Genomic DNA, 26007 nt, shown 5'->3' on the forward strand with positions numbered 1-26007 from the left:
GTTGGAGAATGACACTGAGCGGTGGCAGGAGCTGGGAACGGTTTGGGGAGGCCTGTGGAAAAAGGGAGCAGGGAAGGCCGGGGAATCAAGGTCCCCTCTCCAGGTTCCCACGGTCAGAGGTGAGGTAAAAGAAACCCGAGTGGAGGCCTGGAGCCCACACGGAAGGCTTTGGGGCCTCAAGTGCAGTGGCCGTGGTGGTGCCCCAGACCGTCTTGATTTAGGAAACATGCCACTTGCCACCCCCCCCCCACCCCACCCCCTGCGGTAGAGAATGTTCCTTTAGGTGGAATATTCCTTTGGTGGCTCCATCCCATGGAAGCCAAGGCCCCTCTGACTTGTGTCTAGTTACAGCTCCAGACACATCTTAAAAATCCTGAAACAGACCCACACGAGGATGTTCAGTTGGTTTTTGACAAAGATGCAAAGAGAATTCCGTGGGAAAAGTAAAATCCTTCCGGCAAATTGTACTGGAACAATAGTATATCTGAATGGGATTTGATCTAAATAACATACACCGGGGACATTGCCTGTTGCTTCCGACCATACATGAAAATTAACTCAAAATGAATCATTGATCTAAAAATAAATGCGGAGCCTACAAAAGTTCTGAAAGAAAGTCTTTGCAGTCTTATGGTCGGCACAGGGGGAGACGGCATCCTATGGGCGTGTGGATGGGTGTGTGTGTGGGGGGGGGGGGCGGGGGCGGGGGAGTACTCGGTCCCTGTAACTGCACTTGCCTGCTCCCCCTTGTGCTGCTTTAAGTGTCACCTGATGATGACACAGCCTGGTAGTGAGCCCTGCCGGGACAACAGGAGGCCAGGAAGGGGGTGCCTAAGAGAAGTCAGAGAATTTGCTGAAAGTTCTCTGATAAAACATGGGAGGCAAGTTCCGATGCCTTTCTTGAAACCAAACAGTTGCCAGTGAAGCTTCCCACTGGCTTTTCTCTGAGGGCAAACAGACTCTCACAGCCCCTGGATCTCCTAGGCAACCACACTGTAAACTTGAGAAAAGGCCAGGCCTGGCTAGGGATTGACAGCGAGCTGAGCCAATCAGGCTGTGAGTCTGCAGCAGGTATTCCTGGCCAGCCAATGGGCAGGGAGAGGGCAGGCCAGGAGGTGTGAGGATAGGTAAGAGGGAGGAGGCGGAGGGGAGGGGAGGGGAGGGGAGGGGAGGGGAGGGGAGGGACCTGTCTTCCAGATGCAGGAGAGAGCGTCCATAGTTTCAGTTCCAAGCAACTGGTGGCAACAGGTTAAGCATTTAAGGTAAATCAACTTTTACAAATTTATTATGTTGACTTAATCACTTTTAATTTGTTTTGGCTAAATAATAACAATAATAGCAATAATAATAATGAGAAGATAGAAGGTACTTTCCAAAGAGAAACTCTAAAGGTTGATGTGAGCTCTTGGCGGCCTCATCTCTGAGAAGAGGTGTGAGATGCAGGTGTGCAGTTATGCATTTCATTCGGGGAAAGAGAAGGAAATGAACATCGCTCAGCAGCCCCTGTGTGGTGGGTACTGGAGTGTGCAGTGTTTTGGGGAACTGCCGTAACCAGCTTGGGTGACCATTGATAACACTGAGCTCAGGCAGGTTAAATGAGGGACAGAGGAAGACGCACAGGGAAGAATGAGAGAGAAGGTGCTGGAAAGGAGTGGTCAGAATGATGCATGCAAGTGTCTAGAACGGGGAGGGGAGGAATGAGGCAGGCAATGGCTGTGAGAAAAATGCAGGCTCAGGGGTTTAGCGGTTCCCAAGGTCACAAGCACCTGTGGTTGGAGAACGACACTGAGTGGTGGCAGGAGCTGGAGACTGAATTTTGAGCTTTCAGGGGAGACCAGCTTTGGCTGGTGACAAAATGCAAGCGACGGTTTGGGGAGGCCTGTGGAAAAAGGGAGCAGGGAAGGCCAGGGAATCAAGGAGCCCCAGAACCTCGCCGCTAAGTAGCACCTCTTGATTTTTTCTGGAAGTTTCAGTTTAGAGCAGGACAAATGCAAACAATAGACTGGGTTTCTAAGTGGTTATAAAATAAACATTCAACAGACCAGTGACTCCAAAAGGAGCATTCCCAGTGACTGTGAGTTACACGTAGGTGATTGTGGTGATTCATGTTGCAGAAGCCATATGGTAGCCAGAGCTGTGGCTCTTCACCATCTGCAGGTGGAGGACGAGGCCCAGTGGGGTGTGTCCTTTCAGTGGGTTTGGACCCCGAACAAAACGGGGCCTTTGGAAATTACCTGCTGGGTTGGTTGTTTCTGAGAGTTTAGTCATGAAACCTGCGAGCTCGGGACAAGCTCTGTTCCTTTGTTCTTTTTCAGAAAACAAACCCAGCCAAAGCTGTGCGTCCTTCCTGCAGTTTAGATATTCTCTCACTCTGCTTCTTTAAGACCTTCCACCTGCCTGGCTGCCTGACTCAGAATAGATTGCCAGTAATTTCTTGGGAAAAACCCTAGAGACTGAAGGTGGAGCAGAGGGAAGGGGAGGGGGAGGACAAGGAGAGGGCTATGAGGCAGCTGGGGCTTGAGACACCCAGGGGAAGCGCATGATGACAAGGACCGGTCACCCCAGGCCTCTGACTTTTATTCAACCTGGGTCTGTAGCACATTGAGTTAGCTGCATGGGTCCCTGAGTACCATGCTAAGCAGTTTCTCTCGCTCTTTCATAGCCAGAAACGCTGAGAGGCTGCTAAATGTGGATAAAATGCCACTGAGAGAAGAGGGGGCTGAACCTCTCCCCAAGCTGGGTTGCTAGTTATTTCACCCGGCCAAGGCCAGTCACCAGGGCCAACCCAAACACTGCAGGAGGGAGCGTTTGCCGATTGTAACAGTTAGGGAAACCTTTGGCTGCAAGTAACAGTGGCCCCGACCAACAATGCAGCCAACAAATAGAAGCTTGTGTTTCTCCCGTGACAGGAGTGTGACCTTAGGCAGCTGGTTACACCGACTCAGCAGCTCAGAGACTCGAAGCCTCTAAGTTGGTGTCTGCGATTCCCTTGGCTCTTACTCATGGTTGCATAAAGGCTGCCACAGCTCCAGACATTGCATTTTTGTTCAAGGCAGGAGGAGGCAAAGCGATAGGAGCACTTGCCCTGAGCCCTCAGACTTCCAGGTGAATCTTTTTGGCCAGAACTTGTTTCACGTGGCCCCCAACTGAAACAGGAATGTATCGAAGAAAGGAGGCTGGCATGGCCTTTGAATCAGCCAGCTGGCAGTGTCTGGAACACGTTTGTAATTCAAATTCAACACAATTAAAACTACCCTGAGGAGGGTAAATGCCTGACAGGGACCTTGGCTGCCTCATTCACTGCTATTGTGTGGCACATAATAAGCATCCAATAAACCTATATTGAATTTAGTACCAGGACTTGGGGGAGGCGTGGTAGGTACCTGGGGTAAACTATTTAAGAAAACACTCACTCTCAGGTTTGGGCAAGTGCAAGGCCACCATTTGCACAATCTTGAGATTGAGGGCCACCTGAAACATTGTGCCTTAGGCACCTTCCTTACCTAGTCTAGTCCCACCCCTGGTTGAATGAATAATGTGAAGTATCAAGAACTTGTATGAAGTAAATACTTTATAACAACGATATCAATGAAACATTCTTAAGTAGGGCCGTATCATAAACATTAAAATAAGGACTTAATTCGTATTCCAAAGATCAGTGGGAAGAATAAAAGACTACAGTTCACAGAGATGGGCTCTGGGAATACCTGCATATCGACATGGCTGAAACCTGAATTTTAAACATCTTAAGAAAACGCACTTTGGTGCAGAGGCAATTTTGGTGAGATGCCAGACTTCAGTGACTTCTTATTTCCACAGTAAGCTTATGTGGTAAATACAGATGACATAGAACCATGCTTTAAATCTTATGTGGGAGTTGGCAAGCCAAACCCAAACCAAATCTTTCCTATATTTATACGTTGCAGAAACAACTTTTGAAATGACGTTTGGGAAGAGAATAAACGAATAGAAGATAATCAGCACAGTAGCTTTGAGTTTAAGTTTAAAAACACACACAGGTCACATCACTTTATTTAAACAAACAAACAAACCCAAAACTAAGGCTCCAAGAGGAAGAGACTACGTGAAATTGCCCAGTCAATGAGTCAGAGTCACAGTGAGCCCTAAGGTTTTGGAAACACAAGGAAGGAGCCCGAGGTGAGGGGCGGAGGCATGTTTAGGATGTGTAGGGCCCGTGGGTGTCAGGCTTTGCTCTGCACTCATGTCCCCCACTTCTCTCCTTGGTAAAATCTTCCTGGCACTCCAGGCAGTCTCTTCCTTGAAGCCGGCCCTTTCCTTCTTCTCATTTCACGGACCTTCTCTGAATTCCCAGAGCGATTTGCCAGCACGTTGGCAGAGCTGCCGAGTGCGACCACTTACAACTGGATGTCAGTCCTGCCTCAGCCCCTGCCTTGTGGCACATTCTCGGGCAAGTGGCCAGGCTTTCAGGGTCCCTGTTGACATCCCATAGGGCAGTGATGGCGAACCTATGACATGCGTGTCAGAGGTGACACGAGAACTCATTTTTTTGGTTGATTTTTCTTTGTTAAATGGCATTTAAATATAGAAAATAAATATCAAAGATGCAAGTCTTTGTTTTACTATGGTTGCAAATATCAAAAAATTTCTATATGTGACCCTGCACCAGAGTTAAGTTAGGGTTTTTCAAAATGCTGACACGCTGAGCTCAAAAGGTTTGCCATCACTGGCCTAGGGCGTCAATTTTGATAGAACCCACCCCATGAGGTGATGTGCTGAGGCTCCTGATGGGGTCCACCCCCCCCAGCCCCCAGGCTAGACTGACAGCAAGCCCCTCCCCTATGCCACCGGGACTCCACTGCGTATGTGCCCATCTCTCCTTTGTGCCATCCCTCGGCCCAGGGACTTAGGGAATGGACCCGCCTCTCCCTGGGGAGCGTGAAGTTGCAGTCACCTGGGGACGCTGCCCAGATGACCATGCTTAGAACGTCTGGCCTCCTGTTTGCTCTTTTTTTATTATTGATATTACTAACTGATATTACTAATTAGCAAATGACAGTGAAAACAGGTGGGCTCGATGAAGGAACTCTCATGTGGACACCGACGCACACCTGTCCGTAGATCTCTTTTCTACAGCAGAAATCCGTCCTCTTTTCAAAGGAAGTCTCTCCTCTCCGAATCGGAACTGGGACGTCCTCGCCGCCTGCCGGGCCACGCCGAGCACTGGGTCCGAATACTTACTCCAGAGGGGCCCTGTCTCAGGGGAAACTTCTTACGGATCCCCCAGTTTTAATCACCGACCATGTAGGAATGGCTAACTTACTGAACGAACTGAGTCAGAAGAGGTGGCAGCCATTGCCTTCAAGTACAACAAACTCCACTGAGTCTAAGTCAACATTTCAGTCTCACAGCCAGGTCCCAAGTAGAGAGAGAAAGAGGAAAACACCGCAGGTCTGCCCTTCCCCCGGGCCCGGGCCCTGTGCGCAGGTCAGGGCGGAGCTGGCAGAGGCCGGAATCCTGTTGACTTGGATGTGAGCTTCATTTGCAGTAAATACATTTCCTGCCGCCGGGACGGGTGTGAGGCCTGACAAGTGCAATCAGTGGCTACCTGCTCTTCACATTGGCTTTCTCCTCTCTTCTCTCTAAAGAGCAGAATGTTTTCTAAGATCACATGGTGCTACTACAGCAACTCCAGGCCCCTGCTATTGAAATGGCTAATGCAGTGGCACAGGTGCTGCCTAAAAATGTGAAGGTACAGCATTGCAAGGCCTGGCTGTGGGGGAATGAGCTCCATGGCTTCTAGGCGGGGAGGCCTTGGAGAGACTGGACTGCTCTGCAGGTAGTTCTCACAGACGGGGCTCTGTCATCTGTTCAGTAGGGCACTTCCTCCCAGTGCACGCCGGCCCCCGTCTATCTCAGCACCCCAAGCAGGGCCTGCAAAGGGCTGCTCAGGGACCGCCCTGCCCAGCCAGGTGAGCCTGCTCTCCCTCCTCAGTGGGTGGACAGGACTCACCTGGCTCCCCCCCCCCCCCCCCCCCCCGCACCCGCGTGCTTGCAGTGCCTTCCTGATTCCTAATTGTGCTCCCCCTGCCCCCTTGCCCTGACACAGACCAACCCTCCTCTGAACTCACCACACCTACTTCAGCACCTTCATGCAACCACCTGTCTTTTCCTGAAAGAGGAAAACTGGGCTGTAGTGTCAGAGAAACCAAGTGGGAGTGTTCTTCAGAGGGCGGAGTGAGAGGTTTCCTTTGGATTTTGCATCAGAGAGGATTTGGGGTGCTTTCTCTTTATGGATGCCTGGGGGGCGCCCTCTTTGGCCCTAAGACCATCCTCTGTGTTGGAGGTTGTTGGCTGTAGAAGACTCAACCCAGCCTTGGGGGCCGAGGGAGGCAGGGAGGCAGAGATTAGAATGTGTAATTCAGTTCATTGCCACTAGGAGGCACCAAAGACAACCCAATAAAGTGCAGCCTGGGGCTTGAGTGGTCCCCCCCTCTCCCAGTCAGTTTAAACCTGTCCCTGAATTCAGCAAGAGGACTCCCGTGGACTCTGCTGAGTCACGAAGACAAGCCTCCACGAACGGTCAGATTTCCACTGTCCGACCCACAGTGCTTCTGGACACCCAGGCGGCGAGCGCTGATAGACCCAGGCGGCCAGCGCTGATAGTGCAGGCAGCTGTGCCCAGGACCGCGGGACGGAGGAGACCTGGTGCGAGGCCACGAAGGGTCCTTGGGCTGTGCTGCTGGTGCCCCCACCAGCCTGTGCCCCCCCCCCCCCCCAGGCCTCTGCATTGCATCGCTCCGTGAATGGCCCTTTGCACCGGCCACGGGGTGGGGGTGGGAGTGGGGAGCCACCAGCAAGAGCTCTTAGCACAGAACCCAAACTCCCGACCCGGTGTCCCAGGCTCCGTGTGATCTACCCAGGCTCCCCTGTGTCCAGTTCCCCTTCCCACATCCCCTCCCCACATCCCCTCCTCATCTCCACGACTCTCTCTCGCCCAGGACCCGCCCCCGCCAACTTTCCAGTCCCACTAACACGCCTGCATCCTGCTATTTTCTCATCACTGTCCCCTGCGCTCGGGAATATACATTGCCCCTCTTTCCTCCTGCCCCAGGAGCCCAGCCCAGAGCTGCCCCCTTTCTTAGGATGAAGGCGGACCTCTCCTCTGAGGAGGCTTCAGGAAGCCCCACTCCCAGCGGGGTGGCCGCCCTGGTCCCACGTGTTGCAGCTCAGTAGTGGGTGGTGCCCCGCCTGCTGCAGGCCCTGAGCACCGTCCCTCACGGCCTCTTTCCCGCCCCAGCACCGGGCACTGCACGCCCTGAGCCTTTGCAGACACTTGTTGAAGGAACGGACGCACAGAGCGCCTGGCCCCGAGGATGCGCAGACGCGATGCCAGCACCAGGGGGCGCTGCGGCCACGTGCATCGGATGGTCAGCAGCTTCGGGCCTGGCAGGGCCTGGCTGGATGGGCTCTGTTGTGACCACGCAGACTCCTAGGTGCTCAGACAGGGTTTTCTGCAGTCAGGGAAGCTGTGTGCAGTGCTGTGATCTCCGTGATGCGTTTTGGGACAGACTCCTGCCCTGGTGCCTGGTGCTTCATGCATGACTCAGAACTAGAACCCGGGTCTCCAGGTTCCCAGCCCCGGGGTTTGCACTATCGTGTAAGTTCTCAGAACCCAGGCCCACCTGCAGGGCTCTGTACATCGCTCAGAGACCCCACCCTCCCTCCCACTTCTGCATATTTAAAACAAGCAAAACAGGAGAAAAAAGGATAAATCTGTTTGTCTGGAGAGAGATGGTGTCTATTTACCTTGTTTCTGTCCTGAGAACCTAGTCAGGTGTTAAATGGACGCTAACCTGTTAATCAAGGAGGACATACTAGTTGCTGGAGGAATCGGTGTTGAGAATCTCAGTGGAGGCAGAAGCAACAAGAGTGAACGGTTGGACCAAACAGGAGAAAATTAGATGTGGACCCAAAGGAAAAGTGGAGAATTCTAAGTAAAAGAATAAAGCGTAGCCGTAGCCGGTTTGGCTTGGCGGATAGAGCATCGGCCCCCAGACTGAAGGGTCCTAGGTTCAATTCTGGTCAAGGGCACCTACCTCGGTTGCAGGCTGGATCCCCAGCCTTGGTCAGGGCGCCTGTGGGAGGCAACCAATTGATGTGTCTCTCTCACCTCAATGTTTCTCTCTCTGTCTCTCCCGCTCCCTTCCACTCTATCTAAAACTAAATTGAAAAAATATCCTTGGGTGAGGACTAACAACAACAACAACAACAAAAAAGCATACAGCATAGAAGGTTGGCTCAAAAAGAGTTGAGAGAAAAGAGACTGCATGTGATGGTGGGGTGGCGGGGGACGAGGGCGGGAGGGGTGGGCTCAGAAAGGTGAAAACATACAGGAATGGCCGCATGTTTGAAGCGATTGTCCAGGTTGGAGAAATCAGATTCCTCAGGACCAGAGAAGTAAGTAAGAAGGTGACAGGCACACCTAAGCCTGGGAAATCTGGGAGGTTGGAGGGTGTCCTCGGGAAGTGAGTGAGATAAATGTCCAACCAGAGGCAGGTGACAAGGCCCGCGCTCTGCTGATGGGCTGTGGCTTCCCTCTCAGATGGCGGGGACAGCGCGCCACGACCGAGAGATGGCGATCCAGGCCAAGAAAAAGCTCACCACGGCCACCGATCCCATTGAGAGGCTCCGGCTGCAGTGCCTGGCCCGGGGCTCCGCGGGCATCAAAGGACTTGGCAGGTAGGACCTGGCCCCGGTGGCGGGGACATGGAGGAAAAGGCAGGACATGCCAGGCGGGGCGGACACCGGTGTGGCCTTGAGCAAGCCTCTTCTTCCTGGGCTCTCCGTTCCTGCATCGTCAGTGCCAAGGGTGGGAGAATCGATCCCTTGGACCATGTTTGGTTCTTAGTCCCAGACTCGGCAGGGCCCATGTCTGCTCTGAGAAAGTGCGGCACAGGGAGAGGCTCCAGAAGCTGCGAGCACAGGGGCTTGGAGGAGGGGGGAGGGCAGTGACTGAGACATGGCTGTAGAATGTGGTTTCGCTCTCAGGTGGTCCTGTCTCGCTCACTTGCCCGGGCCCTGAAATCGCCTGTGGGATGGTTAACAGCTCAGCGCCAGGGGGGCCCCAGCTCTGTAGGGCCTGGTTTCAGCCCTCTGATAGAGAGAGGAGTCCCCGGGACTGGGAAGCCCCGCGGGAAGGATTGTAAGCCCCCCTGATTGGTGCCTGCCCTGGGCATTGCACAGGTCCGGGGACTCACAGGTGACTCATGGGAACTCCCGTGGGAACGAGGCTCCTCCAGGGCTCATGAGGAGTTTGGACTAGGAGGCCGAGTGTCACTGAACAGGGATCCACACCTGGAGGCTGTGGGAGGCCTCACTTCCCACAGGTGCTGAGCACTCGAGTGTCATTTTCAACAGTCCCACTTTCTCACCTAAGCCCAGGTCTGTGGGCATAGGGACCCGGTGGCCATGCTATCACAGTCCAATGGGAAGCCCCGCCCACTTCCCTTCCATGTCCTATCACTTCAACCTTGGCATCTTTCATCCTGGGTCCACCTCATTGTCCTTGGCACAGACCCCTCAGGACCACCCCCCCTTCCTCTCCTGGGCCATCCAGTCCAGTCCCTCCTGCTGCCACTGCCGTCTCTGAGACCCCACACCCTACCAGCCCCTCCACTGAGAGCCAGTCTACTGTGAACAGGCACTATCTCGTCCTTGGCCTTTTGCTGGGCTGTGCTCTCTGCCCCCTCCCCTTTCCTGGTCTTGCCATTCCCTGAATCTTTCCTCAACTCAAGTGGGGGTCCCTCCCCCCTTTCCCTCATGATTAGACGGGCTTACGGTTATCTGGGACCACAGCATCCTCTCAGGGATGCATGGTGTCAACTTGATTTCTCACTATTGGTGTTGACCTTGATCACCTGCCTGAGACAGTGTCTGTCTGGCTCCCCCTCCCTCTGCCTATGGCGTTCTTTGGAAGGATGTCTCTATGTGAAGCCCCTAAAATGTAGGCAGAGGGGACTATGCTTTTCCTCCTCGAGGGCAGAGCGTGAACAGAATCTATTTGGAATTCTTCCTTAAGAGCAAGCTGTCTCTTCCCCCACATTTATTTATTCAACCATTTACTTACACCAATATGGACTCATGGGTATTTATTTCATATTTTAGGTTACAACCCAACACTACTTTAATTTATTGCTCAGATTATTCTAGTTTTATCTTAGGAGTTCTTTCTGTTGGCCCTGGGCCCCATTGACATATCTCCATCTATGTAGGGTTTTGTGTGTTTGTTTGGGGCACTTTCTTACTTTCGGGTACGAGATACTGAAGCTCATCTCACATATATTCTGCTCCCATCTTCGTGTCAGCAAGTTCTCTAAGAAGCCCACTTCTGGTTATTCGAGACTTGTATTAGGCACCAAGCTCTAGGCTCCAGAGGTGCTTCTTGTTGCTGGTGTGTCACTTCTAGGTCCTCTGAGCTGACAGGACAAGGAAATATAAGTGTGTATATTAATCTATCTACATCTATATTTCTATAAATGTTGTTATATGTAATCATCGGTGCTTATGTCAAACTAAACTGGAGCACATACGGATGTCTCCAACTCTAACCTATTACCAGGTGAATCAGGTCATTCTGGTCTCCTCCCCTAGCTTATCGATTCATTCCCTTTCCCACAGTGAGAAACCTGGCTCCCCCCACCTGCCATCCATTTACTTAATTGTTCAATTCCAATACACCCGAACAGCAGGCCCAGTCATTAGCTCATCTCCATGGGAAGTGCCTTTATCAGCAGAGGAGAGTGCTGTGTGCAGCTCCTTGCCCCTGTAGTCTTACCGACTCGATTCAGTTCCAAAGTTGGTTAAGTCAGCCCCTCACCCACCCGCTCTTCAGTGAGCTTGTCTCAAACCTTTATGGTGCAGTCAGATTCACTGGTCGCTGTCTGGGGTCCCCTGGCCTCCTAAGTATTTTCTAAAAAGCCATATACATTACTGATTACTCTTTTTTAAAATATATTTTATTGATTTTTTATAGAGAGGATGGGAGAGGGATAGAGAGTCAGATACATCGATGTGAGAGAAACATCAATCAGCTGCCTCCTGCACACCCCTTTACTGGGGATGTGCCCTTGATCGGAATCGAACCTGGGATCCTTCAGTCCTCAGGCTGACGCTCTATCCACTGAGCCAAACCGGTTAGGGCTGATTACTCTTTGTACTGTGCATTTTCATGGGCTTTAGCAAATGCGTAATGTCATGTATCCACCACTGTATGCCATACAGAGCGGTTTCATTGCAAAATCCCCCATGCTTCACCCATTTTGTTGCCTGCTCCATCTTTTGACTGTTTTTATAGTTTTGCCAGAATGTCATTTGCTTGGAATTACACAGTACATTTCCCCCCAAAGTACTTTTTTTTTTTTTTTTTTTGCTTTTATGAAATGCTGGGAAGAGGCTGGCCAGGGTCAGGAGGAGGGCGCAGGGAAGAACTGAAGACTTCTGTATTTCACCTTGAAAAGCCCTGGGAGTGGTTTTCTTTTTAAGTCTTGTGCTCTGTGACGTTTGAAAAAATTGTGTGTGTGTGTATTTTCTTCAGAGTGTTTCGAATCATGGATGACAATAATAACCGAACTCTTGATTTCAAAGAATTCGTGAAAGGGTTAAATGACTACGCGGTGGTCATGGAAAAGGAGGAGGCAGAGGAGCTGTTCCGGAGGTTCGATAAAGATGGAAATGGAACAATAGACTTCAACGAGTTTCTGCTCACCTTGAGAGTAAGTGGCCCAGAGGCCAGTGGGTCAGGCGAGTGTGACTTTCACGTGGTCTGGGTTGGCGATCACGAGGTTTTGTTTTCAGAAGCGGGGAGTGCTCTGTGAAGGGGATGGGCGGGAGAGGCAGAGCAGACTTAGGGACCTGGGGGGTGGTCATGTACAAACCATGTCATAGCACACAGCTCATTAATTCCTCTAATTACACATCATGGAGAGGAGGTAGTTTATCACGTGGGGTACAAAAGAGCTCATCTGGTTGTGTCTGTCTGTGTGTGCCTTTTCTATTTACCCAGCCCCCAATGTCCAGAGCCAGAAGAGAGGTGATTATGCAGGCGTTCCGCAAGTTAGACAAGACTGGAGATGGCGTCATAACCATTGAAGACCTCCGGGGGGTGTACAACGTGAAACACCATCCCAAGTACCAGAACGGAGACTGGTCTGAGGAACAAGTGTTCCGGAAATTTCTGGATAACTTTGATTCCCCCTATGACAAAGATGGATTGGTAAGTAAGTGCGTAATCCAAGTGGAATTTCTTCTGTCCAATTTGTAATTGTAAATATACAGGAAGTAGGCCCAAAGCCTTAAAAATACTTATGTTATAGATGCTATAAATAGAAGTAAAACATATCCTTAGTGACTACCTAGAAAGTTGAAGACTACAGTAGTAAGAAGTGTGTGTGTGTGTGTGTGTGTGTACATATATCAGTAGGGGACCTGCCCACAGCTGGTTACCCATCACCTGGAGAATGGGGTATTTGGATTAAACACTCAACTTCATGTTACCATATGTACTACACACAGCTAGACACTTTCCAACAAATCAGACTATAAAACATATTTAATGAGACCATAATTCAATATTTTGGGCTTTTCACAGGGCTTTTTAGGACACTGCTGTGTTTTACACACATTCTCATTTGTCGTCACACTTTGCTCTGCGGAAATGGCATTTAAGGGAAGCTTTAGTGAAAGGAATGCCAGAATTTGTTCTGATTTCATCTTTAGTAGACTTTGTAATTAACTTGCATTTCTAAAGCACAGTAAACTTCAAGCTGAGTGAAATCAGCCCATCAGAGAAGGATAAGTGCCATATGATTTCACTCTTATGTGGAATCTAATTAACAAAAAAACTAACAAACAAAATGGAAACAGACTTATAGATACAGAGAGAAGACTGACAGCTGTCAGGGGGAAGGAGGGTGAGGAGGATGGGTGGGTGAAAAAGGTGAAGGAATTAAGCCAAAAAACAACAAACAAAAACAAAACTCATAGACACAGACAACAACATGATGAGTACCAGAGGGAAAGAGGGGTGGAGGGAGGTAGATGAGGGTAAAGGGCTGATAAATGGTGATGGAAGGAGATTTGACTTGAGTTGGTGAACACACACAATACAATATACAGATGATGTGTTGTAGAATTATATACCTGAAACCTATATTATTAACAAACATTGCCCTAATGCATTCAATAAAAATGAGAGAGAGAGAGAGAGAGAAGAGAAGAGAGACAAAAAAAACGCAAACACCCCCTCTCCATTAACTCTTGTTTTCAAGTTACAAATGCATAGCTTGGTAGGTTCAGCACTTATAGCTTTTCTTTTTTTTTAATTTTTAAATTGATTTGTAGAGAGAGGAAGGGAGAGGGAGAGACAGAGACAGAGACATCGATGAGAAGAACAGCATCCATGGGCTGCCTCCTGCACACCCCCTTCTGGGGATCGAACCCGCAACTTAGGCATGTGCCCTGACCAGGAATCAAACCCTGACCTCCTGGCTCCTGGGTCGATGCTCAACCGCTGAGCAACACTGGCTGGGCAGGAATTATATCTTTATAGTTATGTTAAGACTGAGACCAAAATGCCCTGAGTCTTATCCACAGCCATCAATAGACTTTGGGACCCAGAACCAGCTCTGCTCTTAGGTGTCTGGAAGGCCATGGTGATGGGGGAAGGGCATTCTCTCCTGGCTTGATAGTCAGCGGGGCAGACCCCTGGGGAGGCCACCCCAACCCCTGTGCCACACAAGAAGGATTAGTGGGACAGTGGCGGGAAGAAGAGATGGCGGTGATAGGAAGAGGAAACAGCCTCCCCTTTGAAGGGACTTTGCCCAACCTTTTCCACGAAGCCTCCTGGGGAGTCCAGTTAGCAGGGGTGAGCAGGATAGGAGTGAGCACGTTCTTGTCTTTCTACTGGCATCTTCCTGCCGGGGACAGAGACGTGTCCTCCACGTTAGACTCAAGGGATCGCAGGGGGAGATTAAAACAAGGGGGCAAGGGGGTGGGCGTGTCCCAGATTCCATAGAGCAAATGCTTGGGGACAGAGATAGCAGAGCTCTTTGTTTTCTTCTAATATCGCTGCTCTTTGATCTGTGGAAAAATAGTCAACTGCCATTTCCCCAAATTAGCCCAACGCCACCTGGATCCGGGGGTGCTTGCCTCCCTTCTGCAGGTGGTTCCTCCTCGTTGCCACTGGAAACCTCGCTGCCCTGGGCTCTAACCCAGTCAGTGCAGCCAGTTGTGATTCAGCTGATTCGAGTTCCCACCCCTCTCCCTTTTGACATTTGCCGTAGCGTGCATGGTAAGCTCAGAAAGGTCACTGGGGTTTGTAGCAGTTCCAGCACTCACTGTGACCTGACTGTCACAGACTCTGTGTTGCTACTCCATTCTGACTGTGCATGGTCATCATTCTTTTTATTTAATTTATTTTTTTATTAATGATGCAAATTGCTGGCTGCACGGCAAAACAACAGAATCTGATTTTTTTGGGGGGGGGTTGGTGGTGGAGCTCAAGCAAGGATTGACAGTTGTGATAAGTGCCCCAGATAACTCTTATTCACATTCATGTGTGAGATTCTTGCCTCTAAAAGATTCAGAAGGGCCTGTGTTTAATTACTGACTGTAATGCACACACTAATCTCATTTAGCATAATTATGGGTCAGGGCGCCATTTCTTGAGCACTTGTTATCTACGGGGTATTGTGTTAAGGCATCTGCAGGGATTGACCAGACAGAATAAAAATGTGTCTGAAAAGTGAGGTGTGATTTAAACTTTTGTGCGTTGAATCATATTTTAAACACACAAGGACCTGTCGAGGTCAAGGAACTCCAGGGTAAATTCTTTTATAAAGAGAACAATTAGCCCCTAATTCATCGTTTTCAAATTGAGTTGTTTTCCACACTAAGACTTCTTTTGGTGAAGTTATAGCTGTCCTTGAAGCCAGCGTTCTCAGTTATGCTTAAAAAATATAGTTGGTATCCAAATAAGAATTTAGAATCAGACAAGAAAGTTAATGCACTCCTTAGCCAAGACTGATGTTCAACTTGGTGAGCTTTTAATAACTTGGCTCAGCTGTCACGTAGCATGAGGTCACTGGGGTTTGCCGCAGTCACGGAATGATGTCATAGGTCTTGCAGCCACACTCTACCCTCCACTCTTGGGCAGCCTGGTGCCAGAAGCCATTTGGGTGGAGGTACAGAAGCCACCAAATAATGTGTGAAGCCGTCCGTCCTCACCCGACTCTCCCCCTCAACCCCACCCTGACTGGGGGAAGACTTTCACTTCTGATTTTTTAAATATTGAGGTTTTGAAGTGTCCATGTGTGAATGTTATATTCATTATAAGTATTTTTGAAACTCTGTAAGGATGACATTGGCCTTTGAGGGACTATGAGTCTATCTCCTATAGAAATTTTTTCTCATAATTTTAAATACTGTAAGGATGTTACAGAGTATATGTAGATAACCCGAACAGATTTTATGATTTTTCTAACCATGGTTAACTCGAAATGGTTTCTTTACCCACAGGACAGAACTCCACGTTTTGACAGGTAAAACATTACTCGCTCTGAAACAAGGGCCTGAGGGGTTGTTTTGGTGTGTCACAGAGAGAAAGTATCAACTGCAGTTAAACACTCTTGATTCTTATTCTGAGTTTCAGGCTCACTTATCTGAACAGACGGGCTTCTGCTCACACAGAAAGAGAGAACCGGATCTCGCTTTCCATTCAGGCCACGGATCTGAACATTTGCAAGCCTTTCTTCCTCTCTCCCCCGTGCCTCCCACACCACCCTTCACTTCACTTTGTTCTTAGCGTCTTAGACCCACTCCTCAGCTCCCTCGATTGGAAGATCCTTTTTATTGGCAGGTCCTGGAGATGGGCCCCGCTGAGCCGGCCAGAAGCAAAGTTTCGTTTCTGTTTCTAACTCTCCCCTGCAGGTGACCCCCGAGGAGTTTATGAACTACTATGCAGGGGTGAGCGCATCCATCGACACCGATGTGTATTTCATCATCATGATGAGAACCGCCTGGAAGCTCTAAATGTATGAACTGGGGACCAGGGCCTTGGGTACAGCCTCATGGCTCCAAGTGATTAAACATCAGCTCAAAACCAGGATTATAGTTGAGTTCAAGTTCTTCCCACTGTTTCTCCCATGCCAACAGCATGTTCTAGGGCAGAAACAAAGATATTAAGTAGTTAACTGTAATTTAACTTCTCTGAGCTTGTTTCCTTAGCTCTAAAGTAGAAATGAGTTGAAATCAAACCTGAAAAGCTCCTAGAGCCAGGCTGATATGATTGGTATGACACCAATCAACATGAGGTGTCTTCCTTGGCCAGTGATAAAAATGGGAATATTTTAACTATAACCCCACCCATGCACCCACAGCCTATCTTCACCTCCTTTTAGACGGTTCATTTCTAGGTGGAGGATTCCTGTTTTTGTGACTGTCCATGTTTAAGTGCTTTAGGGCCAATTTAGGGACCAGAAGGAGACCATGCTTTGCCCTCAATTCTATAACCAAATCTTGCTTTTCTCTGACCACAGTTTAGGGAAGCTTCGGTTAGGGGAGTGGATTTAAAATGACATTTTGGGGTCATTGTAGAGGCTGGTGTGAGGCGGGGGGCTGTTTCCCTGAGCAGCGGGGCCAGGACTGTTCTTAGTGCTTTTGTGGTTGAAGTTTGAGGCTGGGCTGCGCTCTCCACGGTGGGGACGTGTCATCCTGTGAGCACGCAGACTGTGTCAGGGAGCCTTCGCCTGGAGGACTGTTCCTCCCTCCTCTCCTTGCTGTTGGCCAACAGCGTTGACTTTCCCACCAGCACAGGGAGGTCGGTGTGACACAGACTAAGGTCACAGCCATGCTCCAAAGCAGACTGTCCCTCCTGATGCTTCGTGGCTCAAAGCATTCTCCTCCCGGCTCCATGCCTGTCGTTCATGTGCCAGCAGCTCCCTGGGGAAGTCCTCTGCGCACAGGCAGCCTCAGCTCCTGGGAAGTAGATGCTGAGCTACAGCCCTCCCGCTGTGTTCTGTGTCTGGGCCAGAGATAAGCACTCGCCAGCCCTCTGGCTACAGTGCTGGGCGTAATGACCAGTCTATCTTTTTCCTGGGGACACGTCCCCCTTCTCTTTCCTCTTTCCCTGGTTTCGGGACATGGATCGGGACAATGGTATTTTTTAAGATCTTATATCTTTAAGTGACTCTGGATTGAGGGTCTGAACATAACCGCCATGTTTTGTATCAGTTCACTTGTTTAGTTTTTATTTCTCAGACTTGAAAGTTGAGATCAGGATATACATTGACCTAAAAATGGTGAAAGTAGATGTTTTCAGAGGTGAATTATAGCAGGTATTAAGGGAGACACCTTCAATGACTTTGTTGTTGAGAAGCTAAACTCTCACCCTCATCACAGGCTGGAAGAGGGACATTTTTGTTGAGGGTAAGGAAGCGAGCTATTTTGGATATGAATTACACAAGTCTGGGTTTCCATTGGATTGATTATCTAGGCTTCTGTCGAGGCTGGCAGGTCAGAAGATGCCAAGTGTCATGAGGGAGGATATAGAAATGATGTAGAAATCCGGAAGAGATGACGAAGAAATGTGTAGAAGAGATACTCATGTTCTATGGAGCCTGCACTATGCAGATTGTGGCTACAGCCGGGTCCCCAGTTTCCTGGACACGGTGGATTTTGAGCCTACTGCTCTAGATAGATTTGTGTTTTTGATTCTGGGTATGACTCATGGCTCCGCTTAACTGGGCCGTAGAGTTAGCATGTGATTCTGAACGAGGACTGGGCTGCAGCTATCAGCTTCGTCTTCCCCCGTTGTACTGTGCTTCCTGTCTAATGGGGCCCAGGGCAGAGCTCTCAGATCTTAGATAACCCGTGCCTCACAGTGCATTTGGTCACATTCAGTCACCGCCCCTCTAGCAGATTTGGTCTGAGCCCACGAGCAAGGATTCACCGGCCTCTCGGCCTCCGTAAGCAAGATCACAGGCAAGGATCACGCCTCTCCTATTCTGAGTCTTATCTGTGATTTCTGGCCCAGTGGGAGGAACAGAGAAAGGCCATTAAAAATCATCTGTTAATACTTTTGGATCTATTTTTGGTTTATTTAACTTACACAATTTAAACATCACCCCATTATCAATTTAAAACGTAAGCACTTGAGTCAGAAAATACAACACAAGAAAGTTTCCTAAGCAACCCTTTTGAAGACCTTACCTCTTGGTCCTGGACCCCAAATAGGAATTAAACAAAGAAGAAAAGAGGAGGAAATTGGCAGCTTTTTATGAAACAGGAACAATGTTGTAGGTAACAATTCTGAGAGCCATGTTTGGTCCGAACATGCTGAATCTGGGTTCTAACTCCCCCAAAGGCAAACCTAGGCCAGAATGGAGGGGGCCCTGACTCAGCCTCTGGTTCACATCCGCTGGAATTCCATTCATAAAGCAAATGGGAAATCTAAGACCCCCTGGGATGAGTTGTAGACTGAGGCAGAATTCTTCCAGCCAGTCCGAGGGGCTGATCTTAACAGACATCCAAACCTGGATAGGATTTCTTCCCAGACCCTGGTAGCACTTTGGAGGACGGTATGTTGTTCTTTGTGACTTGATGGCATGTGTGGGGGTCATGTTGGGCTGGCCCCCTCTACGTAGGCTGCAGATTGACTTTGCACACATCATGGTTTTAGGTTGAAAATACATCCCATCAGAAAGTATTTCTTGACCCTCTGCTATGTGCCAGGTTCTATCCTTGGCAGTAGAGCAATGAACTAGAACAGTGATGGCGAACCTATGACACGCGTGTTGGAGGCGACACGACAACTCATTTTTTTGGTTGATTTTTCTTTGTTAAATGGCATTTAAATATATAAAATAAATATCAAAAATATCAATCTTGCCGCAGCTGGTTTGGCTCAGTGGATAGAGCATTGGCCTGTGGACTAAGGATCCTGGGTTTGATTCCGGTCAGGGCACATGCCTGGGTTGCGAGCTTCATCCCCAGTGGGGGGAGTGCAGGAGGCAGCCAATCAATGATTCCCTCTCATCATTGATGTTTCTATCTCTCTCTTCCTTTCCCTTCCTCTCTGAAATCAATAAAAATATATTAAAAATATATATAAATCTTTTTTTTACTGAACGAGGACTGGGCTGCAGCTATCAGCTTCGTCTTCCCCCGTTGTACTGTGCTTCCTGTCTAATGGGGCCCAGGGCAGAGCTCTCAGATCTCTCTATCTCTCTCTTCCTTTCCCTTCCTCTCTGAAATCAATAAAAATATATTAAAAATATAAATATGGTTGCAAAGTTCAAAAAATTTCTATATGTGACACGGCACTAGAGTTAAGTTAGGATTTTTCAAAATGCTGACACGCCGAGCTCAAAAGGTCGCCATCACTGAGTTAGAATAAATGCAAACAAAACTACTGGCTTTCAAACCAAACTCACAGCCCATGGTGGTTAAGCGATCAGAGAGGCGGAAAGCATGGGTACTGAAACTCCCCTCTCTGAGTCTCATTCAGCGTCAGCAGCCAGGACTGTGGGGGCCCTTCACATGGCAGAGTGTTGAGGAACGAGGTAGAACATTTGCTGAAGGTAGAAAATCTATCAAGACAAGGCAAGGAAAGCCCCCTCTATTCTTGGAGGCAGACAGTTGGCCCTTCACTTTTCTTGGCCAATGCGGATGCTTCACTGAGCCACAAGAACAGTGGGTAATGATTCAACCTGCATCAGGCTACCTAGGGATGACGTCCATTCTGCTGATGTTTAATCAGGTGGAGAGATTAATGTAACCAATGTGTTCTTGGACTGTGTGTGGGTGCCTTCTCTCCTCCCCCTTCACGAAATTCTACTAACACCCTCTGAGTAGTATACCTTTCTGGATTTACGCTTATCTCTTTTGGGCTTAGAATGAAAAACCTCACAAATTCCAGTTTTCAAGATTAGTCATCAAACTTGCTTTCCTGGAAATTACGGGCTGTTCTTTTAAATTAAGACCTTGTTGAAAGAGGCAACAGCATTTCAAATTTTAGAAATGTTTCTGGCTCCAGGAAAAACAAAGGCGCCAAGGATCTGATAGATTGCGAATAATGTTATTTATATGTAATTGATCCTTTTGAAAGCCAATCTCTCTAAGCACAGTTTTGCTTGTCCAAGTTGCTTATATGAAAACTGCACAACGTTGCTGGAGAGAGCTAGTTCTTTTATTGTGATTAAAATGCCTCCACGAAACGAATCCCCTAAAAGTAAGGGTTCTAAAACAGATGCCGGCTGGAATCTGTTGAGAAACCTGAGCAGATGATTGATGGGGGTTTGAGAAGCCTGTGTGAGCGGCGGCCTTTCTGCCCTCTCAGGGTGCGGTGAGAGGCTGTGGTGAAACAGCTCTTCCTCTCTGAGAATAGCATGGCTGCTTGTCTCGTTCTCACACCTGCTCTGCCAAAGCCAGTGCAGAGTGGAAGGTGTTCTTCAGGAGGGAACCCCCTGCAAACAGGAGCAGCCAGCCAGCCAGGGGCCGAGGCTTCCACAAAGGAACTTGCAACCACCAGAAAGGTATACTGCATGGGGAAAGGCCATCTCAACTTGTAATCGACTATTTCTTTTGTTCTAGATGCTTCTCCCCACGCATCCCAAATGGAATGTATTTACTTATTATTTCTATGGAGTATTAACAGTAATTTCTGTTTCTCCAAAGTTCTTGTGAGCACCAGGGACTTCCAGCTGCTGGTCTTGCTTCCAGCACTGGACCAGGGGCAAGCAGCTCAAATGTGCAAAGGGTCCCACCCAGCGTTACATGGCACTGCCCATGGAACTATCGTTCATCTCATGTTTCCTTCTGCGCTAGCTCTGTAGTCAGTTCATGAGGACCCAGAGCTGAAGCCCCTGAAATGACGCAAGATCTGAGTATCTAGTTGGTGATCCTGTCATTACAAGACTTGAGTAACTTTTCCTTTACTGACCTTAATGCTTGGCACTCAGAGGCTGGTGTTGATTCTGGGAACATCTTGATGTTGAACTTGAAAGGTCTGAGTTGCTGGTCTCCTAGAAACGCTCAGGCCACCTGCAGAACTGATACTAATCTATGCTCTGAGAGTGACTTTGACAGCATGGGGGTCTCAAGTGAGGGAAGATGCCAGGTGGCCGAGTGGCTGCTTCTCCCAGGGTTAGAGGGAGCCTCGGCCTGTTTCCAGGTTGATGGGATAAAGTGCTATAGGAACGTAGGCCATTACCAAATGTCGGGCATTACCTTAGCAAACCCAGGTCATTCCTTTCATTTCCAAGGAAACTGGGAATTCAAACATCATCCCACAAGTTTCATACTTAGTCATGCCTAAAATCTCATTTAGCAATATCATTCAACATCCATTTACTTGTCTTTGAAGCTGTAAAGTGAGCATAGTAAATTACCATTAATTCAGGCTCCACTAATTGAGCTCATTTTGATAGAGTCTGAGTGAAAATTTACTTTTGTTTCATCTATACTAAAAAAGGGGGGGCATTTTCAAGAATTTGAAAAGGATTATATGGGCTATACCTAATTACATTCATATGTGCTCTACAGATACATGGAGATATTTAGTTGCATATACATGTAATTAGTATGCTGTTCATAAAAATTTCCCACATGCCCTTTAAAACAGTCCCAGGCCACTTCTTAGTCAACAGTGCTTTATTTGCATAACTGTAACACGAGTTACTTTCTAGATAGAGAGGCGTTCCTACATGTAAATCTTATCTTGATAGTATTTTTTTTTTAACCTTCATCCGAGTACCTGCTTAGAAAGAGAGAGATCTATGTGGGAGAGAAACATCAATTGCCTTCTGAATGCGCCCTGACCAGGGATCAACGCCACAACCCAGGTATGTGCCCTGATCGGGAATCAAACTGGCAACCTTTCAGTGCACAGACGATGCTCAACAGCTGAGTCACTCTGGCCTGGCTCTTGGTAGTATTTGAAAATAGAAATTGAATAGCAATTATGCTGAAAAAACCATGATAAAGCAGAATCTCCAAGATATCTGTCATATAAATTTAAAAATGTTTTCTTTAAACAGCTATACAAAGCTCCCAGTGGTAAGCTACCCATGCATTGAAAACAAGAACTCATCTCTAATGGCAATATTTAGGACATCATTTCTAGGAACCAGAGATGGAGAAGTTTTAAGCCACTAAGTTTAGTTCAGGGGTTCTCAACCTGTGGGTCTCAACCCCTTTGGGGGTTGAATGACCCTTTCACAGGGTCGCCTAAGACCATCGGAAAACACATATATAATTACATATTGTTTTTGTGATTACCACTATGCTTTAATTATGTTCAATTTGTAACAATGAAATTGGGGGTCACCACAACATGAGGAACTGTATTAAAGGGCCGCAGCATTAGGAAGGTTGAGAACCACTAGTTTAGTTTATACGCCAACCTTGTCATGTTTTCCGTTTCAACTGTGCCTCACCATTGACACGGTTCTGATTTAAGAGAATTTCCTCAATTTACATATTGAAACATTAGCTACTCATACAATAAGGAAGTTCATGTAGGTTTGTATGAAACACCCTTAAAGTTTCCAAATCTATTTCTTCTTATCAGCTAACATGTTACATGTCACACTTCTTTGAAAGTTTGCCTCCCCGATGGTGCTTTTGGACCATTTAAAAATGTTCTTTGTGTGACCTTTCAGTCACAGGTGATAAAAGTTCTTCCCTGAAAATGATAAAGCCCTGTTCAAATTGTACTCTCTCATGCTCTTAAAAGAACAAACTGTAATTACCCACTAAACCCTTGTGATGACAGCCAAGACCGAGAGTTTGAAGAGTTGACCCTTCCAGGCCCGTGGGGAACAGTATTACTCTATGGGCTGGTGTTAAGCAACAGGGGAGGTTAAGGTGAAGGAGAGAGAGATGGAGCCTAGGGCTGACTCCTGCTCTTTGGGTCTTTGCTCTTAACTCCATTGCCCATTGTAGGAGGTGTGGGGACCACCACGAAGCACTCACACTTATCCTGGCTAATTGAGAAGTTGGGGGAGTTTGCCTTCTAGCAACTCCCACAGGCCTAGTCCCTGTGCCCTGCAGTTGGATGCCAGGCATCATGTCACGTACTCCTCGGTGCCCAAGGACCCTGGGACGTGTCCCATTCTCTGGTTCTGTACCTGCCGAGCGAGGTGTGTGGTCTAGACTCCCTTCCTTTCCCTACCTGTTCCCTTAGTTGGTAACTGTTCTACTTTACAGTATTAATAATAGATTCTTCACAGGAAGTATGCTCCAGAGCAGGGCTGCCCTGCACGGCCTCCTGCGAAGATGGGAATGTTCCATGTCTGCTCTCTCCAAGACATCAGCCACCAGCCACCAGCCACACAGTGGCTTTGAGTGGCCGAAAGTGTGCCTGAGGAGCTAGCTCACCTTTTCATTATAGTAATTTTTATCTGAATGCAAACATGGCAGGGCCCTGGGGGAGCTGCAGCTGGCCAGTGGGCGGGCGGGTCTTTGGTGGCTCCTGCAGATGCCCCGCCTTCGAGAGCCCGCTTAGAGGGGAAGGCAAGCCAGTCCCCACTCACCTGACCCAGCTTACCTGCCAGGGGCGAATCAAGCCCAATAGGAAATAGTTCAGGAAGAATGTAAAATGCTCTACTGTGATTCCCATATTTTGACACCATTCCCTTCTTTTTCCCTTGCCTTTTACCCCCCTCAGGTTTCAAAAGAAGACTTTTTGAACTATTATGCTGGTGTTAGTGCTTCTATTGACACCGATGCCTATTTCATTTTAATGATGAGAAAATCCTGGAGATTATGACTTCTGTCTGTTAATTCCTTTGGAAATCAGGGACTCTTGGAGAGTGGGATGAGCTTGAAAGAAGTCCAATGCTCTAGATTTTAATAAGGTGTGAACTAAAGTTTCTGAACGATCTGGAATTGTAAAGCAATAGATCTTCAGTTATCTTACTTAATTACCTAGAACAGGTTCATTTCCTTAAATGCCTGAGGATATATTTATATGTTTTTAAATAATAAAGAAGGAAGATCTGGAAGAAGGAAGGAAGAAAGAAATGAAGGAAGGGAGAAAGGAAGGAAGAAAGGAAGGAAGGAAAGAAGATGACCATTTGTAGTGGGGCTGGGAGGTAGTTCTTAGGGAACCAACGCGCTTCTTGTTATAGCTCTTGCTCTCACAGGTGTAACCATAGCTGCTCCCCACACCTTCACCTGGTTTCCTGTCTTTGGAGTCTATATAGCAGGAGATGATAATGAAAGGATTGGAGGGATGTCTCACTGTAAAATTTCCTGAGCTTGCTTTAATGTTTCTCTTGGTGAATACTTTATGAATAAAGTTGGTTTTCCTCTAAAACTTAATGACTTTGGGGCTATTTTAATATTTTAAAACTGGGCTATAAACTCAGAAAATTCCCACACGTCCATGAACAGGGGACATAAGTGCATCAGGTGGGAAAGGAAGGTGAGGGAGCCCAGCTGGCCCACCAGGTCGGAAGCTGGGCTCTCCGGGGTGGGCACAACCTGCTGGATCAGGCCGTGAGGATGAAGGAGAAGGCACGGGGAAAGGGAAGTGCCTACTGGAACCCAGAAGGCTTTCTGGAGCTGCAGGGGAGCCCAGGACTTTGACACTATTTTTAGTCTTTTAAACCTATTCTAGGTTTCCTCCACGAGGCAGCTGATGCCAGGTTTTCAGACCCATTTCTCTTCCTCATAACTGCTTCTCAGGATACAAGAAAGTCTGTAAGTTGATTACACACATACCCATAGGCCCTTTGTCTTGGAAAAAGTGTAGAGCTTAAGGTGAGAGAGGAGATGGAAGGAAAAAGCTGAGCTTCTCACACTTTAAGGAGCACACAGATCACGGGGATTGTGTTAAAATGCTAATTCTGATTCTGAAGTCTGTGGCGGGGTGCGGGGGGCGGGGGGGGGGGTGCGGAGGAGGGAGGGAAGGATCAGAACTTCAGTCTTTCTAACAAGCTCCCAGTATGTTGATGCCTCTGGTCTTCAAATAACACTTTGAGTAGCAAGGGTAGAGATATACCAGCTTGTACATTTGCAGTGCATTTAGCTTAGTATTTGCCTACCTTTGGTTGGCCATCATAATTTATGATTTTTGACAGCTGGGCTATCCTCTCCTTGTCTTTAAAGTCATGGAAGTATGGAGGAAGCATCAAATACAACATTTGTGCCTCCCAGGTATGGTTAGGAGAGCAACAGCACTTCCGAGAGGCCTTGCGTGGTGGCATCAGAACATTTCTCCTAGTCCAGGACTGAGTCCTGCGGATCTTCTGGACGCAAAGATCTGTGTCAGCCCACCGAGAGTTGGTCTCTAACTTAAGAGAGACCTCCATTGAGCAAGCTCAGAGCACTGATGCTAAAACTGAAACGCCAAGTTATTAATCTACCCTGGAGAATCCAATTCTCATGTTTGTTGAGACCAGGTCACGGAACCTCACCTGGGCTAGAGGACGTGAGAGAATGACAGTGTAGCACTCAGTTCAAGGTGGCTTTTAGCCATTTATTCCCTGATACTGTTAAGCAGTGCAAGAGAATGTACACGTGGAATGTTAGGGTAATGCCACCTGATGTAACAAATAAGCCCTCACATTTATAAAAGCTCAAACACAATATAGTAAGTCCCCACTTAATGTTCGGTTCTGTGACTTAAACTGAAATGACATAATGAAACCGATTCTACCAGAGGCTAATTGATAGAAACAAAATTTAAGTTCCCACAGCGTCTCATCAATGTTATGATGAAATGATATTGAACAAAACAACATTGCATTTATTTTTCACTCATGAGATAGCGTCATGCATCTGCTGTTCATCGTCCCCCATAAAGTGATTCCGGGTGGCAGATTGCTTCATTCTGTGGTTCTGCTATCTCTAAGGCTTTGTGATTGATGATATCCTTTGGTCTGAAAGTGACACCCATCACTTCTGCTTGGATGATAACTAGTCACATGTTTACATCTGAGAGCAAAGGAGGCAGGGAAGGATAAT

The 26007-nt window shown here is 48.0% G+C and overlaps 1 protein-coding gene across 3 annotated transcripts; it reads left to right on the forward strand.

The window, feature by feature from the left end:
• The first annotated feature begins 1199 nt into the window (after positions 1-1199).
• On the forward strand, positions 1200-24323 carry CAPSL (calcyphosine like). 3 transcript variants are annotated; one of them, XR_011471153.1, is made up of 7 exons: positions 1200-1262; positions 8585-8721; positions 11576-11753; positions 12044-12253; positions 15967-16070; positions 21788-21878; positions 23268-24323. XR_011471153.1 is itself a non-coding variant. In XM_070411836.1 (6 exons), exons 2-5 carry the CDS (start codon positions 8585-8587, stop codon positions 16066-16068), a joined length of 627 nt encoding a protein of 208 aa, XP_070267937.1. In that variant the 5' UTR covers positions 1200-1262; the 3' UTR covers positions 16069-16070; positions 23705-24323. The 3 variants fall into 3 exon arrangements, 2 of the variants coding, with proteins under 2 accessions (XP_070267937.1, XP_070267936.1); XM_070411836.1 differs by lacking the exon at positions 21788-21878 and having other exon boundaries at positions 23705-24323; XM_070411835.1 differs by lacking the exons at positions 21788-21878; positions 23268-24323 and having other exon boundaries at positions 15967-16141.
• Positions 24324-26007: the final 1684 nt, after the last annotated feature.

The sequence above is a fragment of the Myotis yumanensis genome, unplaced genomic scaffold (assembly GCF_028538775.1).
Source record: "Myotis yumanensis isolate MYYU_CA2020_CCGP unplaced genomic scaffold, mMyoYum1.0.hap1 SCAF_4, whole genome shotgun sequence".
Taxonomy (NCBI): Eukaryota; Metazoa; Chordata; class Mammalia; order Chiroptera; family Vespertilionidae; genus Myotis; species Myotis yumanensis.

What these genes read in the sequence shown, in the direction of transcription:
- CAPSL (XM_070411836.1), top strand. Translation starts at nt 8,585, where the DNA reads ATGGCGGGGACAGCGCGCCACGACCGAGAGATGGCGATCCAGGCCAAG. An exon ending in AGTTTCTGCTCACCTTGAGA is followed by an intron (nt 11,754 to 12,043) that starts GTAAGTGGCCCA and finishes CTATTTACCCAG; the next exon opens with CCCCCAATGTCCAGAGCCAG. An exon ending in CCTATGACAAAGATGGATTG is followed by an intron (nt 12,254 to 15,966) that starts GTAAGTAAGTGC and finishes TCTCCCCTGCAG; the next exon opens with GTGACCCCCGAGGAGTTTAT.